Source organism: Protopterus annectens, chromosome 2.part0 (genome assembly GCF_019279795.1).
Source record: "Protopterus annectens isolate FY-2018-M chromosome 2.part0, PAN1.0, whole genome shotgun sequence".
Lineage (NCBI taxonomy): Eukaryota > Metazoa > Chordata > Ceratodontiformes > Protopteridae > Protopterus > Protopterus annectens.
This window is the reverse complement of record NC_056728.1, coordinates 1460799297-1460818916: the sequence shown is the minus strand read 5'-3', so window position 1 is coordinate 1460818916 and position 19620 is coordinate 1460799297. Positions and strand designations below refer to the sequence as shown.

General features: G+C 41.9%; 1 protein-coding gene across 1 annotated transcript in view; it reads left to right on the top strand.

Annotated features, from left to right (window-relative positions):
- The window catches only part of UGT8 (UDP glycosyltransferase 8), a 1281033-nt gene that overhangs the window by 667976 nt on the left and 593437 nt on the right, over positions 1–19620 (top strand). Inside the window, exon 4 of the mRNA XM_044061664.1 lies at positions 16015–16091. Coding sequence (XP_043917599.1) covers positions 16015–16091 — 77 coding nt within the window. The remainder of the gene's footprint in view (positions 1–16014; positions 16092–19620) is intronic.

The following is a 19620-nucleotide window of genomic DNA, read 5'->3' as shown; positions in this document are numbered from 1 at the left end:
TCATTAGGCCTGCCTTATATAGGACCAAAAAGAATAGTTTGATTGGACCTGACTTAATACCAGACTGTTTTATTAGCAGTTTTAATGACTACTTAATAAAGCCAATACCCAAGCTCTTAAACATGATGCTAGAAAATGTTGTGGTTGTGGTTACCTAAAACTCAGCTTATGCTCTGCCAGTATACATGAGTGGCGCACATGACAATGTTCTTCCATTTTACTGTTGCAGTATTCCTTACAATAGGGATCCCCTGCCAAGGGCAGCCTAACGTCCGGCCAGTATACCAAAGCCTTAAGATTGCTAAGGGTACGCCGTACATCACACATATGCTCCCTGTGTACAGTATAGGGCATAAAGGCGTCCAAATGTACTTTCCTCAGAACTTCTTTGCTTCCCGTCCGAATGCCATGATGTTGGTCTGAATGCTGGCTTCATTTCCTGGTTCACCAAGCCGTTTTCAGATAAGTGCCCCATTGAGGTTTTGTTCTTATCTTTTTTTTTTTCCTTTGTTTTTGTTGCTTGTGTGGTTCATGTCATCCATAAAGAAATGCCAATGCAGGAGACAGATTCCCCGTAAAGATCATCACGAGCAGTGCTTATTTTGTCTAGGTGCTTCCCAGGATCATCCTGTTCTTTTTGTTCTATTTGCCAGGTTTTCATTCCGGAGACCCTGCACAGTTGTCTTTCTTCTTGGCCATATATTTAAAAACCCAGCATCTTAAGCTGTTGGCAAAAGTCGGTATGGAAGGAGCTTCCTGCTCTCAGGGTCAGCCATCGGTGAAAAAGAAGGCTAAGAAAGCTAAGTCTGATTCTACAACTGTGCCACCTCAACTGGACATCTCTCTCGAGGTTAGTGAAAGCCTGGAAGATCACTCGGCTCCTTTGTTAGATTTCTGTGCCATGACCACTTCAGAGGTTGGCATGGATCCAGTTTCATGCACTTCCCTGGAGGCCTTGCAGATGTCTGCTTCAGATGTTCAGGGGTAACCACAGCTGATTATTACCGCAGGGCCTAGGGGTATTCCTTAGATTTTGGTTAAGGGGAGCTACCAAATACCATTATAGAGTGTTGTACAGGGTCTGAACGTTCTAAGTTTTACAAGGCTGATGTCCCTTTAAAGAAGAAACGAAAAACTAAATATGTTTCTCCTGCTCCTAAGACCCTCAAAGTGAATGGCAGCATTTCACTCAAGGTTTGCTTAATGCCCTTATGGCTTTAAAACCTCCTCAAGGAGTTTCTGTTCCAGCCCCTCCTTGGTCTTCTACTTCTCTTAAGATGCCTAGGAAACAAGATTCCTCTGAGAAGAAGATGGGTTTGGCCGAGGAATCCCTTTCCTTTTCTTCCCAGATTCCTTCTCCCTTAAACTGTGGTTCTGAGGAAAAGGAGTCCACTACTCCTGCTTCTCCTTTTGAGGAGATTTCCTTTGGGGACACAATTTCCAGAATGATGGAATTTTTCAAATGGGATTGTGCCCAGGTGTCCGAGGTTCAGAAGAAGTGTTGCAAGCTTCTGCAAATGGACTGTCCAAGACCTTCTGTTGTTCCTCTGGTTCTGGCTGCCTTGTTGGATGCCTTTTCTACTGCATCTCAGGCTCCTGATTCTCAGCCCCCTGCTTCCAAAAAAAACTGATAGGTTTTATAAGGTGCCTAATGATTTCCAAGTTCCTTAATAAGTGCCCATCAGCTAACTCATTTCTGGTGTCTGACAAGACATCAAGGTTACTGTCTTCTACAAAGTTGCTTCTTTGTGATTAAGACAGTAGAACTATAAAAAGACTGAGTAAGAAGGTATATACCTCTGCTACCCTTGCTTTTAGGGCTGTCAGTTGTCAGACTTATATGACAATATATATTTTGGCTGTTCTGTCCCAAACCTATCAGGTTATTTCTTACCTTCCCGACTCTGAGTGGAAGACTTCTGCTCTCTCCTTGTTAATAACTTCTTGTCATGTGGCCCACCACTCTAGTAAATGCAGTTGTGATGCAGCAGATGCCTGTTATAGGGCTGCTGCTTTTGTGTCTGTGATGAGGAGATATTCCTAGCTTCAGCTTCAACCTTTGCCTGATGATGTTAAGGCTAAGTTAATGGATGCTTCTCCAGATAACAAGCATTTGTTTGGTGCTGCTGCAAATTTGTTTAAGTCCCTACAGGAAAAGGGTAAGGCTTTACAAGATCTAAAACATATCTTTGTTTTTCCTGTACGTAAATTCCAAAGGAATGACCCTAATAAACTGGCTTTTGTTTGTAGGTAGTCTTGCTGTCCCCTCAAAGGTAAAAAGGGTGGTAGAAGGGCTCCCCCCCTGCGAAGGTTACCCAGACTGTTGTAGCTCAGAAGTTTCATTTTCCTGACAAACCAGATGCTGTCTGACTATCCTGTTCTTCTCAGCCACATTCCTCTTTCACTTCATCTTTCCCTGTCTCTTCCTGTTTGGTTTTGGTTAAAGATTACTCAAAATTCCTGGGATATTTCCATCATACGCCAAGGGTACTACATGGTCTGGAATCTCTTCCCGCTTTCAAGGGCATTCCTCAGCCCCCCCCCCCCCCTCGGAACAGTTAGCCAATTTCCTGAGATGCTTCATGGTCTCTTGACTCAGGGAACTATTCAGGAAGTTCCAGTTTCTCAAAAGGGGAAGGGGCTTTATTCCAGAATGTGTTTGGTCCCCAGGAAAGAGGGCACTTGGAGACCCATTTTGAATCTCTCTCACCTAAGCACTTTTCTGAAGGTCCCCTCATTTCAGATGTTATGTCAAACCCTGTTTTCCCTGCTTCTGCTTCAGGCTTTTTTAATTTCTCTGGACCTCAAGAATGCTTATCTTCATATCCCTATGCATCCCCTTTTCAGGAAGTTTTTACATTTCTCTGTTGCTTCCTGGCATTTCAGTTCTCCGCTTTGCCCTTTGGCCTCTCTAATGCCCCAAGGGTATTCACCAAATGTCTCACTCCTGTGATTGCTTTTTGCAGGTTAAGGGGGTTGCACGTCTTTCCTACTTAGGTTACCTACTTTTTCAGGCCTCTATGTCTCACTCCTGTGACTGCTTTTTGCACATTAAGGGGGTTAGATGACCTACTTTTTCAGGCCTCTTCTCCAGAGATTCTACTGCAGCATCTTCACTTTGCCTTTTTTCTCCTGCAAAGGGTGGGGTTCACTATAAAAAAAAATCCTTCCTAATTCCTTCACAAGATCATGTATTGCTGGGATGCAGGATCCAGATTGTTCCAGTGCTGGCATCCCTGCCTCCTCCCAAGGCCTTAAATCTCATTGCCTTATTTCAATCCCTTCTTCCTCTGGCCTCAGTTACAGCCAGGGAATTTCTGAGAGCTCTGGGTTTCATGGCCTCTGCCATTCCTATGCTCTGTCTAGCCAAACTCGACATGAGAAGGCTTCAGTGGTTTCTAACGTCAGTTTGGTTTCTGCACTCTCATCCTCTAGATTTCGTAGTCCCTCTTCTTCAATGCCTCAAGCTGGAATTTTAGTAGTAGATTTGCCAGTTGTCACTCAATCCAAGGCTCCCTTTTCAACCTCCACTCCCCTCTCAGGTACTGTTCACAGACACTTCAGACGTGAGATGGGGGGCTTCCTTCAGCTGTCTAAAAATGCAGGGCCTTTGGTCACTTCAACAAAAGAAAGACCATGTCACTGCCAACAAGATGAGAGCTCTTCTGTTGACTCTTCAAGCATTTCATTCTCTTTTCATTCCTGGGCCCCTCAAGGTATTGGCATACAATACCATGTGATGTGGTATGCCAACAATCAAGGGGGGACAAGCTCTAATCTCATGTGCAGGTTAGCACTTCAAGTGTGGAAACTAGCTATCCAGTATCAAGTGACTCTTCAGGCAGTTTACATTCCCTTAGGTCAGAACATTATGGCAGACTCTCTAAGCAGGTCCATATCACAATCCCATAAGTGGGTATTTCACAGGGATGTGTTTCTGGACATTGTCTACCAGTGGCATACTCCTCAAGTAAATATATTTGATCCAATCTGAACAGGCAGCTTCCTCTTTTTTGTGCCAGAGCCCCATGTCCTCTGGTCTGGAAGGTGGGCAGCCTTTCTTTTTCCTGGAAGAGGTGTTTCTTTATGCCTTCCCTTCCTCTCATTCCAAAAGTTTTGTTCAGGATAAAGCAGGATGCTCCCACAATCATGCTGGTGACTCCCTTTTGCCCCAGACAGCACTGGTTTCTTCTTCTTCTTCTTCAGCATTTATCCAAGGGCAGTCATCACAAGTTACCTCACAGGGTGGACATACTCACACAAGACAAGGGATCTCTCATCCATCCCCACATGTCCACTCTTCAACAGACACTGTGGGTGATAGGATTTTGATTCTATATAGACACCTTTTTTCTGAGGATGTGCTTAGGGTCCTGTAGGAGGCCAGGAAACCCACTACTAGGAAATCCTACGTATTCAAATAAAAGGGGTTTTCTATTTGGTGCCTTTCTCATAACCACTTTCTGTGGATGCTGCTTTGGTTCTCTATTATCTGTGTGAACTGCTCAGTGCTGGGTTGGCATATTCTTTTAAGATCTACTTTCAGCTATTTCTGCTTGTCTTCCTCTAGCCCCCCCCCCCCCTTTAGCCTCTAGATTTGAGGCTAAACAGTTTCTTAAATGTGTCCTTCATATTAGACTGTCCAGGAAGCCTGTCCCTTCTTCCTGGGACCTTAATGTTATTTTGGAGAAATTGACCCAGACTTCGTTTGAGCCTGCAGTGTCAGTTTCTTTGCAGCATTGTTCTTGGAAGACTGTTCCTTTGCTGGCCCTTCTGCCAGATGGGTGTCTGAGCTTCAAGCCCTTATGGCTGATGTTCATCGTGTTTCACTGTTGCAGTCATTACACTTGGGTTATCCTGCTGGCAGGCTACCCACAGTCAGCCTGAATTTCAAAGTCTTGGTCCGGCGTCAGTTGCTGTCGCCTCTTCCCTGACGTCAGTGTGCCAGGGGTATAAAAGATACAGCCGACGCCATTTTCTTCAGTCTTTCTTGCCACACGATGCCCGAAGCAAAAGCAGTTCGCAAGTGCCGGTAGGCCGACTCCTGAGATTTTCGAAATTGAATTTCAGATCCAAAGTCTTCAATAAAGCTAAGTACCCCATTGGGGAAACTTTTTTTCTTGCTTCAGACCGATGTCAGAAAAAGTTAACAATTGTATTTCTTGTGGAAAGCAAATACCTCATAAGGATTTTCACTCTTACTGTATTTCTTGCCTAGTCCCTGACCACGACATTGCTAGTTGTCAGTTTTGTGCTAGATTTAACCAACACACTATTAAGCGTCGGTACGATTTTGTTTTTCATTACTTCAGCCGAAGGTTTAACTACATAATGCCGTCAGAACAGCCGACAACCGGAGTTCATAAAAAGCGCAAGGAAAAAGAAAAGGACAGGCATCCGAGGTCCAAAACCGACAATGAAGCCTCTTCTAGGCCAGTCGCCGGTTCTCAGTGAGGCACTTTCACAGCCACTGACACCCGCTACCTCAGAGCCACAGGCCGCTTCCGACTTCCACGTGGAGACAGCTAGGCCTCTGGATACTCAAGGTATTGGGCCTTCGGAAACTAATCCCTCAGATGGGTCCAGAGCCGCTGAGCAGGCATCGGCTTCTGAGGGTGTTTTCAGACCTACACAGCTTTATATCAAGCCCACTTCAGCATCAAAGACAAAGACTAAGACAGGTTTAAAGACAAGAAAACAAGTACAGTATTCTCCAGGACAGACTTCCATGCCTAAGAAACAGATGCTCAAAATGGCCGAAGACCTAATTACTTTGATCAGGGGCTCCCATCCCCCTCCTGATAAGAGCCCTAGGCAAGACACTGAATATGATTCCTCTGATCAGGTTTCCATTTCCTCTGACTCTTCTTCAGAACAGGGATACTCTATTCCTCCCTATGAGGATTCTGATACTGAAGAATCTATTCCTTCAGCTTCTCCTCCTGAGGATTATTCATTTGGGGTAACCTTGCATACCATGAGGGAGCATTTCCACTGGGAGAGCCAAGATTATTCAGATTCTAAGAAAAGGCTCAGAGACTTTCTTTTACTTCCTCAGCACAGACCTCTTGCTATTTCTCCTGTTCTAGACTTTGTAGATGATGTCTTTTCAGAGTCTGGCTTGTCTCCTGACTCTTTACCTCCTGCACCTGTTAAGCCAGACAGATATTACAGGGTTCCAGATTCTCATAAATTTCTGTATAAAAACCCTGCTGCTGACCCAGAAACTATTTCACAGGGTCCCAAAGGAGTCAAAGCTGCTACTGCAAAAAACCCTGTCTCCTCAGATAGAGATTCTAGGGCACTGGACAGATGGGGGAAAAAAGTTTACACTTCTGCTACCTTGGTTGTAAGGGCTTTAAATTGTCAGTTTCATATGCTTAAATGTCAGCAATATTTAATGTCTCTGTTAAAACAGAAAATGTTGACAAATTCTGAATGTGCTGAGAAGAAGGAATTGCAAGATTTATTGCATGCAGCTGAACAAGTGGGGAAACATACTTTGCAATGTGGTTATGATTCACTGGAGGCTTCTTGCAGGGCCGCTGTAACAGGCTCGGTCATTAGAAGGCATGCTTGGTTAAAAGAACAGACTCTGCCTGATCATGTTAAAGCAAAATTATTGGATGCTCCATTACAGCACAATACTTTGTTTGGTGTTAAGGCAGAAGAGGTGTTAAAGAAAATGGAGGATAAAGCTAAATCTATGCAGACAGTGAAGGATTTCTTACAGGTGCAGCCACCCAGATTTAGCAGGAACTGGCCTTCTAAGAATTGGTCCTTTCCCGTGTCGGACAGGTCACAAAGAGGCAGATACAGATGCCCTAGAGGCAGACAACAACCCCAGGGCTCATACAGGCCCAAACATTGGGGTACTTCTACCTCCAAAAGCGGAGAAGACAAATCACAGCCATATAGGAAACAGTCCCAATGACTTCCCTCTGCCAATGCCAAGCATTTTTTTCTTTTGGCAGCACCTTTAGGGGAAAGCTAGCACTTTTTTTCACAAATTTGGCACATGATTACCCAGGACAAATGGGTCTTAAATATAGTCTCTCAGGGCTACAGGTTCCACTTTCACACCCTTCCGAAGGCAAAAGGTATGCCAGACTTGCCACACAATCAATGGGCAGAGGCACAAAACCAAGTTTCATGGACATGAGGGCTATTCAGCCAGTGCCACAACAAGAGCAGGGACAAGGATTTTACTCAAGACTTTTCTTAGTACCAAGAAAGGACAAAGCATGGAGACCGATTCTGGACCTGTTTATTCTAAATACTTTTCTGGACGTTCCGAAATTCAAAATGTTAACTCTGCAGCAGCTTCTGCCCATGCTGGGCAAAAAGGCTTGACTTGTAACTTTGGACCTCAGAGAGGCATACCTGCATGTCCCAATCAGACAATCTTGCAGAAGATACCTCAGATTCATAGCTGGCTCAAAGCACTACCAATTCTCTGCACTGCCCTTTGGCTTATCTACTGCGCCCAGGGTCTTCACAAAATGCCTGGCACCAGTAATTGCATTTTGCAGACAAAAAGGAATTCAAATATATCCCTACTTGGACGACTGCCTTATTCAAGCAGAGGCCAAAGACATTCTACTAAAGCATCTGGCGTTTGTAAAAAGATTACTAATTTGCCTAGGGTACACAGTAAACAAAAAGAAATCAAAACTAGTACCCTCTCAAGAGATAATATTCCTGAGTGCAAGCTTAAATACAACTGCCCAGATGGCTTATCTCACGCCAGGCAAACAAAGGCATCTGACTTCTTACTTCAAAAGCATGGCAACAAAGACCCAGTTATCTGCAAGAAAAATTCTGCAGGCTCTGGGCTACATGGCGTCCTGCATTCTGCTAATTCCATATGCAAGACTGCATATGAGGAAACTACAATGGTACCTAAAAAGTGTTTGGACTCAACATTGCCACAGCCTGGAATAATTAATTTCCCTCATTCCTTGCCTGCAACAGGAGTTTCGATGGTGGGCACAGGCCTGTCACCACAACAAGGGACAGCCATTCACTTTACCCACAGCCAGGCAAACACTAACAACAGATGCATCAGATTATGCCTGGGGGGCCCACATGGCAGGAAAATGTATTCAGGGCACATGACCCCCAAGCCAAAGGCATCTACACATCAATCAAAAAGAGATACTAGCTGTACAAAATGCCCTGACAGCCTTCAAGGACCTACTTCATCCAGGAAAGCTGCTGATAAAGACGGACAACACCACAGTCATGTGGTACATAAACAAGCAAGGGGGCACACATTCCTACCCCCTCTGCAGATAAGCCATGATTTTGTGGAACACAGCATTGACTTACCAAGTACACCTGCAAGCACAATTCCTGCCAGGAAAAACAAATGCTCTGGCAGATGAACTAAGCAGAAACCTCATGGACCCTCGCGAGTGGAAATTAGATCTACAAATCTTCAGCATGATAACAAGGAAATGGGGACGCCCAGACATAGATCTTTTTGCCTCCCCTCACAACTGCCAACTTCAGAGATTCTGCACAAGTACTTATCACAAACAAGCATGGAAAGTGGATGCCCTGTCATTCAGCTGGAACAACCTTACAGTATATGCCTTTCTTCCACTGCCTCTCCTCCCCATGGTACTCCTAAAGGTCAGACAAGAGACGCCACAAATGATTCTGATTGCCCCGGATTGGCCACGCCAACACTGGTACCCAATCCTAAAGAGCTTGTCCCAAGGCCCAGCCTGGACATTGCCTCAAATTCCTCATTTACTGACCCAACAAAACAATCAGATCCTGCACAGCCAACTCGGAACTCTAAACCTAGCTGCATGGAGGATACTGTAACCTTTCAGAATACACCTCTCTCTAAAGCGGTTATGGATGTCATTTTGGAGGCCAGGAGGCCCAGCACCAGAAAATCTTATACAGAAAAATGGAAGAGATTCTGTGCTTGGAACCAGGCACAAGGAATTGACATGCTTGTTCCAAATATTCCTCAGATTTTACAATATCTAACTGAGATGCTGGACAAAGGCCTATCCTTCTCATCAATTAAGATCCATGCCTCTGCCATTTCAGCTCATTACAATACAGACCCACCTATTTTTTCATATCCATTGCTTAGGCAGTTCCTGAGGGGGGCCAAAAACATAAGACCTCCAAGGAGAGCACCAATACCTGCATGAGACCTCAATTCTGTCTTGGAAAAATTCACAATGCCTCCTTTTGAGCCAGCCAATACAGCTGACATAAAATTCTTGTCATGGAAAACAGCTCTGCTCCTAGCAATAACTTCAGCAAAAAGAGTCTCAGAGTTACAGGCATTAATGGCTTTGGAACCTTTTATTATCTTCCATCTGAACAGGGTTTCTCTAAGGACAAACCCAACATTTATGTCTAAGGTAGTGTCCAGTGTGGCTCTTAACCAAACCATTCATTTGCCTACTTTTTATCCAAACCCGCAGAATAAAGGGGAGAGACTTCGGCATTATTTGGACATACACAGACAGCTACGCTTCTACATGGACAAAACTAAAGCTTTCAGAAAGACTGAGCAACTTTTAGTGGCATATACTGCAGGATCACAAGGAAAGGCTATCTCAAAGCAGACTATTTCAAAATGGATAGGACACTGCATTTGTTTCTGCTATTCACAACATGGTAAATCAGTGCCTAAGGGCAGTAGACCACATTCTACCAGGGCAGCAGCCACCTCAGCAGCCTTCCTCAGAGGAGTACCAACCAAGAATATTTTGGAGGCTGCAACTTGGACTTCAGTGCACACTTTTACTAAGCACTACCACTTGCCTCTTTACTCTAAATCCAGAGCAGGCTTTGCCACTGCAGTCTTGCAGGGCCTTATAGTTACTCCTAATTCTATTTAGACCCAGCCTCCCAACCTCAACTTTGGGATTCAACCCAACCCAAGTGTAATGACTGCAACAGTGAAACACGACGAACATAGTACAGTTGTGTACCTACCATAAATGTAGATGTTCGAGTGTATTCACTGTTGCAGTCCAGGTTACCCACCCACCATCCCCCTTTCTTTGCTGGGACTTATCTGTACTTCTCTATCCTATACAACCTATGTGGTGTATTTGCTTGTAGATGAAGGTATTGTTATTTTAGTGCATGCTTTTATTAGCAATGTTTTTAGCCTACCCTTTTAGGGGCACCTGACATCTGGGGCAAGAAAAACTGAAGAAAATGGCATTGGCTGCATCTTTTATATCTCTGGCGCACTGACGTCAGGGAAGAGGCGACATCAACCGACGCCGGACCAAGACTTTGGAATTCAGGCCGACTGCGGGTAGCCTGCCAGCAGGATAACCCAAGTGTAATGACTACAACAGTGAATACACTCGAACATCTACATTTATGGTAGGTGCACAACTGTACTTTCCTCCTTTTTTAGTTTTCCATAAGGACGGGTGTCCCCTTCGTGCTAATCCTTCTTTTGTGCCCAAAGTGGCAAATGAGTTGTCTCTTAATCAGTCTGTTCATTTGCCCACTTTTTTCCCTTCTCCACCATCTGCTAGTGAGAGGGTTTTGCACAGCTTGAATGTGCATAGACAACTTAGATTTTATTTGGATAAGACCAAAGCTTTTTGCAAATCTGATCATCATTTTGTTTCCTTTCATCCTAGATCTTTGAGATTGGTTGTTTCCAAGCAAACTGTTTTCTCTTGGATATCTAAAGCCATTTCGTTTTGTTATTCTTTTCACGGCAAGAGTCTCCCTTCTTCTGTTAAGGCTCATTCTGCTAGGGCTGTGGCTTCTTCTGCTGCTTTTTTTCAAGGGTTTAGATACTAACTCTATTCTTGAGGCAGCTACCTGGACTTGTGTGCATACTTTTATCAAGCACTGTAAGTTGGATGTGATCAGAGCTAGAGCTGGTTTTGCTAGGGCCATCCTTCATGGGTTCCTAGAGGGCTTTGCTGGTCCTTCCTCCTCCCTTTCTTCTTCATGTGATTTGTCACCCTCCCTATTGTAAGGAATACTGCAACAATGAAATGGAGGGGCATAATACAGGTGTGTAAAATCTTACCATAATGGCAGACTTCATTCTTTTCACAGTTGCAGTATTCACTCCCTCCCTTCTCCCCCTAGTTCTGTTCCCTTCTGGATGTGCTTGGTACCTCTCTAATCCTTGGACAGGAGCTCTTACTGGGGCTCTCAGTTCAGAGGATGATACTTCCAGACATCATTTTTATGCCCTGTACTGTACGCTGGGGGCACACTTTTGATGTATGACGTACCCTTAACAACCTAAAGGCTTTGGTATAAAGACTGGACGTTGGGCAGTCCTTGGCAGGGGACCCCTATTGTAAGGAATACTGCAACAGTGAAGAGAAGGACATCTACAATTATAGTAAGATTTTACACAACTGTACTTTATTTCCAACTATTACCCAATTAGCTTGACGGGTACTGCGGTGGTGGTGTGGTGGCGGTAGCGCCCTAGCCTCACTCACACGCGTTGCCGATTTCTCTCAGAAAAGCGTGCTGTGCTGTGGCGACATCGTGAATGGGCGCGTTCCCGTTTGAAGGTTTGCGTTAGGCCCGGCAAGCCAGCATGTAAAACTCTATTAGCGGACCCGGAGTTCCGCGCTGTGGCTAACGAAAAAAAGAAGACACACACACACACACACACCCAATTAGCTTGACCTCTCTACTAGGCAAGTGCCTTGAAAGGTGCATAGTCTTCCCTATTTAGTAACAGCGGGGATGACTCAGCCCTTGCAGATCTGAACTGATATTGTTTTATTAAAAAACATTCATCACTAACTAACCCAGTACGATTTTATGAAGCAGTCAGTGTTGCACTTGATAATGGCATTAGCTCAGAAGTGTTATATCTGGAACTTTCAAAGGCTTTAGTACAATCTTTAATAAGACTGAAAATTAGTCCTTTCATTATTGATTGGGTGAAATGTTTGTTAACTAATAGATGTCAATGTGTTAAGTTGAATGGGCACTATTCCAACTGGTCAGCAGTTTCTTGTGGGGTCCACTTCTTGGGCCCTGTGCTATTTAACTGTGCAATCTCTTTGATGTCCTTCATGGATGCATCTGCAGTCATAACAAGTGGGTTGTCCTGTCGTCAGGCAGCCTGCGCCCGATTCCAAAAGAACCGGGTCGGCTTGACTGATGTCGCACTCCACCCGGCGTCATCTCTGTTGGTCTTGGTCCCTGCCAAACCAGACAGATTTTACTGGCATCATGCATAATCATGGTTACATTTGCCAGACTACAGAAAGGAAAGAACAGTTCCAAACTAATAAATGGGTAGACACAGAAGTCCCAACACACTAGAAACAGAAAAACCACTAATTCCATGCTTAATTCAGGAGTTTCTATGGTGGGCTCAGGCATACCAGTCAAACCCTTTCACAGATGTCAACAAAGCCAGACCACAGACCATCCATCCAGGCAGGCAGCTTCAGGGGACCTCACATGCCCACATTGTGGACTGGGGACAAATGCAGGACTGGACACACAGGATCACCAATCCTGCAAAAAAAAGAACTAAAAGAAATGCTGGCAACCAAAGTTCAAACCAAAAACAAACCATTCTCCTCAAGGGGCCAGTTGATGATAAGGACACACATGGTACACATCCACAACAGGGACAAACGACCTACTCATATCCACCCCCCCCCAGCTTGATGAATGATGCTGGGCTATCTGGCGCTCAGCTACAAAGCTCTGGTTAGGCAATATTTGTACCGGGAAAGACAATACTCTACACATATTACAGAGAACACCGCCGATGCCCGAAAATGGAAACTGCACCCGACATCTTCACTTCAAGACCAAAGAAAAAGGAATGCACAGATAAACCTATTAAACATCACTCTCAATCACCAGCTCAAAAAATAATCCTGCTAGCCCCAAACCAAGACAAGACAACACTGGTACCCACTACTGAAGAGCATGTCTCGAACAATATGTAATACCCTACCCTGATGCCTTTGAACTCAACAAACAACTACAGCATCATACATCCAAACCTAAAAACGATACAACTGACTGCATGGAACATCACATAGCAGCAGCTAATCCAGAACTTTCTCAAAGAGTTAAAGACATTATTCTTGAAGCACGCAGACCTTCAACAAGAAGGAACAATGCTGGAAAATGGAAGAAAGAGGAAAAAGATGTGTCAAACATAGATATGCCTAACATTCTGGAGTATCTGGCCGAACTTCTTCATTCAGGCCTGTCCTACTCCTCCATCAAGATACATGCATCAGCTATTTCAGCAGAATACAGCTTTGATCCACCTGTTTTTTCGCACCCTTTGCTCAGGCAGTTCCTCAGAGGAATCAAGAATGTAAAACCTCCAAGGAAACCACCATTACCAGCTTGGGATTTAAACTTTGTGCTAGCAAAGTTGACACTATCACCCTTTGAACCAGCAGCAACAGCAGACCTACAACACCTGTCATGGAAAACTGCTTTCCTACTGGCAATTACTTCAGCAAGGAGGGTTTCAGAACTACAGGCCTTAATGGCAGTGCAACCCTTCTAATCTTCCACCAAGATAGAGTGTCCATGAGGACTAATCCTACATTTATGCCCAAGGTGGTATCCAGAGTATCTTTGAACCAGGCAATCCACCTACCTACCTTCTTTCCCAACCCACAAAACAAAGAATACTGCATACCTTGGATGTACATAGACAGCTACGCTACTACTTGGACAGAACAAAAAATAGCAGAAAGACTGACCAACTTTTGTAGCCTATGCAACAGGAAGGGAAGGAAAAGCTATTTCAAACAGACAATCTCCAAATGGATAGGAAATTGCATACGATACTGTTACTCCTTCCATGGAAAACCAATTCCACAGAACATAAGACCTCATTCTACAAGAGCAACAGCCACTACCACAGCCTTCTGAGGTGGCAACCAAAGACATTATTGCTACTTGGACCTCCGTGCATACATTTGCCAAGCATTATAATTTAGGGTTTGCCACTGCTGTACTGCAAGGGATCCTAAACACCATAATCTACTTTTATCCTCCTCCCTAGTTGGCTATGGTATTCTACCTATGACTGCAGATGCATCCATGAAGGACATAGTACAGTTTTGTACCTACCATAAATGTAGATGTCCGAACTGGATAGCATCTCCTCCCTCCTTCCCTCTGTGGTACTCCTAGGGTGTTTACCCTCCTAATAGCTAGCTGTTGGGGAGTCTTTATGGTGTATTTGTTTGTATATATGTACATATATGCTTATTGTTGTGTTTACCTCTATCTATTTGGAAACATTGGCATCTATCCAAATTTTAGCCTGGAAGAGGGCTACTGGCATCTGGGGCAAGAAACACTGAGGAAAATGGCTGATGCTTTTATACCGAAGACCAACAGAGATGACGTCGGGTCGACATCAGCCGGACCCGGACTTTGGAATCCGGCCGACTGCAGGGCTGCCTGACGACAGGACAACCCACTTGTTATGACTGCAGATGCTATCCAGTTCGGACATCTACATGTATGGTAGGTACAAAACTGTACTTTACCTATTAGTGTTACTTACTGGGTGTCCACATATGCAGATGATCTCAAAATTGGTGGGCTTTTGTCTTCTTCATCTGATTTTTTTTTTGGCATTCAGCCGTTATGTTTCTGATGTATTTGAATGGCTAAACAAAGATTGATTACATAATAATTCTGTAAAACGCAGTGTGATGTATTCTGGCACTTTCAGACCAGATCAAGATCTTACCTTGGGTGTTATTACTGTTCATGAAATCCCTGAATGCAAGGACTTAGGAGCATGCATCAGCTCAAATTTGCAATATAAGAATCTTGATTGTATTGTTAATGCAAAGGATATAAGTATTACGGGATTATTATTAAAAATTTTCAGTACTAAATTGTTTGCCTTTCTGGTAAAGTTATTCATCCCCCTATGTTTGACCTATTATTGAATAGAAATCCTCGTTTTGTCCTGTTCCGAATCTGTCATTGTTACAGCGTGTCTAAAGGAAGTTTACAAAAAGAATAACTAGTTATAAAACAATGTTTTACAGTGCATGCCTAGAAAAACTCAGTCTGTATTCAATAAGTTATCACTGTATGCAAGGTAGATTATGTGTAGCATACCATGCTCTCTGTGAAGAAGACTTCTTGCTCTTACGGAATATTGGTATGCTGCAAACCAATGTGTCACTTAGAGGATGTAATTATACTTTTCCAAGTTCCTAAGTGTAAACATCTTTGAGAGCTAAGTCTGTATCTCCTGACATTGCTATGTCCTGGAACAGGCTGCCTCTGTATATCAAGCAGAGTAGTTGTTTAATTGTTTGTAGGTACTTGGTTTGGGAGTACAGCTTATTCCTGGAATTTGGAGCCTGTAGTGAATTCATCAGACATTTTCATCAGACTACTAAACTTCATTACACTTCATTTTTTCTAATGTTTTTAATGTAATATGTTTTTTTTTGTTAGTTTATGTTCTGTAGCACTAATAGTTTTAATATAGCGATTCCATGTATTTGCCATGCCATTGTGTTTTTAATCAATATTTGTTTTGTACTTGGTCTTTTCAGTGGTGTCTGTTTTTTGAGAAGCTTCAACCAGTGCCCAAATATGTCTAATGAATTTAAAGCCCATACTCCTCACCAGGTCCTGTAACCTTCACACTTTTTGTAGGAAATATGCTCCTCCTATCTGGTTGCTTTTAAATAGTTAGGGTCTGGATACCATCCCAGGGATGCATTCATCAAATAAATGAGTAAACAGACAATGTAATGTGTTGAGTATCATTTGATAAAACTGTATGCAGAATGAGAGCAGCATTTTATGATATCAGAATTATATAGTTAGATCTCCTTGATTTTAATATAGGGTGTTGCAAGTTTTCATTGCTGAAAATCTTGTGCAGAGTTATACAAGAAGACTGCAGTAGTGCTTTTTATCTTCAGCCCCCAAATATGTCAAATTTCTTTTGCAATGCTCTCACTATTTTAATACAAAGTGCTTGTTTTATTTATTTATTTTTTTAAGGTTTTCCGGAATCACACCTGTTAACTTGGGAAATAACACAAAGCTTGTAGAATGGCTGCCACAGAATGATTTACTAGGTAAGTTAGTATTACATGCTCATATTTTGGTTTTGTGAGTGAGTTGCTTGCTGTTAATAGCATCTTCAAGTTTTGGAATGTATGTGGCTTGTTGCAGTAGTAAGATTTCTGTTTGCAGTACGAGTTACTGTAAAACCACAGAGAGTCTGGTGACAGGGTACATATAAAGCATATATATATATATATATATATATATATATATATATATATATATATATATATATATATACAGGAATTCCATGTCATCTGTCATAACAAAATAGATTCCCCTTGGCTTCCAGTTTGAGACTAAACAAAGTAACTGCCCTAATGGCTTCCTTTTTCGAAGAAAATAAGCGCAATATTCAGTTACTTCAGCAGTCCACACAGCTTCTCCATGATACTGGCTGCTTTTTGAAAAACTAGAAATTCTTAGGCTGCAGGCTTTTCCTAAGCCCAGCTTCTAACTCTCTAGACATGTACATCCACAAGATAGCCTCCACAGGTTAGCCCCAAGTGGGCTTTCCCACTCCATGCTTCCAAAGTCTTCCTTTATTGATTCTCCAGGAGAGGAACTAGCTCACTAGTTTCCTGGTTTCAGGCAACCCCCATACATGCAACTTCAGTTAGCAATTTAGACTTTGTTATCTAGCTAACTGATGTAAGAATATTGTCATGCTTCATACCGAAGTTCACTTAAAGGCATACTTTCCAAATTTAGTATGCACTGTTAACATATATTGCCAGTCGACACGTTATACTACCTAGGACTGTAAACAGATTTTGATGCTTGGATCATCAGTTGGAGACAGTAGACTTAAGCACTAAACTGCCTACTTTCCTGGAAGACGTTGGCAAAGGACTTTGGCACAGGTCAGTAGGTAACAGGTGTAACACTACTGGTGCACAGTACCAGGGTATAATATGGACTTGGCATTTCCATCAGCTCCAAAGAGAAATGGGTATAATTACCATTCCACAACACCAAATGATCACAGGATCAAGCTCTGTTTGGGGACTACCCCAATAGTTAGGACTGCAGCAATGTGGATCCTCGAACATCTACATTTATGGTAGGTACAAAACTGTACTTTCTGTTATTTGTCTTATCTGAAATCAGATTCAGCTAACTTAAATGTCTAATTTCTCAGATGAAGAATGGAGGGGTAGCATGATGCCTGTCCGGATCATAGATACCTATAGCTGATGGAAAGTAACAGCAAATTCGAAAGAGTAATGTTTTAGTTTACAAGGTTCAAAGTAAAAAAGTTGTGCTTTAGGAAGAATCAAAATGAGACTATAAACCAGAAGAGTGGAGAGGGGAGAAGTAGCGATATATACATATATTTGTATGATTATCATTTAGCATCATCTATGAAATACCAAATCTGCTGTGCTCAGCTAAATGCAAGAATTGCCAGAAATTCATGTGAACATATCTCTGTCACTCCTTCAGTATGTTGTTTAAGGCAGCTTTCAATGGAGACATCTCATATGTCTAATATATAGGTACAACAAATGAACAAACCCACCACTTCTGGCCAAGCTGGAAAAACGACAAATAACCAGGATCCAAGTAGAAATTATTTAATAAAACCTTTAGCGCCTCAGCATGGAGCCTTCAAATGAGAATAAAACAGTTCAAAACACTCTTAACATATATAACACAACCAATTAAAACGAATTACATAATTAACCCTCGGTTAGGCTAAAAAAACTTTCCAGTTACATTCTACATTAATGCATCTTGGACTTAAAGTCGCATACTTCAATATAAAAACAGTTTCCTTATACAAAAGTTTTTTCTTAACATCAAAATTATATCCTTTCTCACAAACATGTTCCAATATAGTACATTGTAAACCATCTGGATTTTTATTTATTATGTTATTCCTTGAAATGCATTGCAAGAGGGCTCTCAAGTTTAGCATGTTTAATGTCCCTGACATGTTCTTGGACTCTAAGTTTGAAAGCCCTCTTGCTTTCACCCACATAAAACATGCCACAAGGGCACCTTAATGCATAGACAGCCTCTTCTGTATTACATGAGAATTTGCAATTTGCCTTAAAGGGAATTCCATTAATATATTTAAATGTTCTGCATACATATTTACATATAGTACATCTCGCACAAGGGAATGTACCCACTACATTCAATGTTTGACTAATTCTACAACTAGGAAAAGAAAAAATTAGCATGTACTAGACTATCTTTAATACTCTTCCCCTTGCAGTATGAAAATATGGGAACTTTACATATTCTACCAGAGAGTTCTTTAAATCTTAAAATAAAGTTTCAAGGATGTTTAAGTATTTCTTTTACCTCATTTGATAGAACATCATAGGTAGCAACTGCATACATTTTTCTTAGATTAGATACTGTTTTATCAATCATATTGGTAGGTCGCCTAATTTGTGGCCTACCCATCTTCTTCCTAGGATTCTCTTTAACCTTATTCAATAGAGCATGTACATTCTGTTTACAATAGCCCCTCTTAGCAAATAGTTTAGCTGTTATGTTAAGCTCTTGTATAAGATCTGGGCCATTATTACACAGCCACTTTACACAAAGAAATTCCCCATAGGGGAGAGATTTCAAAAGATGGGGTGAATGACAACTATCTGCATCCAAAAAATGCATGCCATCTTCAAATTTTTAATGCATTTTACTTTTCACTTTTCCATTTATTTCCCCAGTTAGACAAATATCCAAAAATGTTACTGATCTCCCTACTTGTACACCATCAAATTTTAGGGAGAATGAATTATTCTGGAGTTCATCCACAAAGCCAGTAAATTTTTATTGGCCCCCTTTACAAATAAAAATTAAATCATCTATATACCTGTAATACTGAGTTACATGTTCCTTAAAAAATTTCAGCCATATAAATGGTCCATTTCAAACAGACCCATCATGATATTGGCATACATAGGGGCCCCATTGCCCTGACTCGTAATTGATGAAATATATGACCATCAAACTCAAAAAAATTATTAGTCAAAGTTCAACTTGCTCAATAATATAATATGTTAAGGGACTATCTCCTAATGTTCTTCTTAAAGCTTCAATCCCATGTTTGTATTCAATACTGATATATAAGCTTTTGACATCAATAGTTAATCAGTACATCTCTTGGGACCAAGAGATGGAATTTATTTTTTCTAAAAAATCATAACTATCTTTAATAAATGAGGATTGTGTATTAACAAATGGTAACAAAAAATATGTAAAAAAATACCCATATTGTTCAAAAAATATTAGCACGCTGAAACAATTGGGCAGCCAGGAGGGTTATGTATATTTTTATGAATCTTAGGCAGACAGTAGAATTTAGCAATTTCACACCCCAGTACATAAAATTTATTCTTCACATCATCACTTGAAAAGTAACCTAATCTTACGCCTTTATTCAACAGAGCTAGATACTTTCCAGTAGCTCTCTCATACTCTTTCATACAGCTCTTTTTATAAGTTGTATTATCATCAAGATGCTCATAACACATCCTAGCATACTGGGTATAGTGCATTATTATAAGCTTGTTCCCCTTA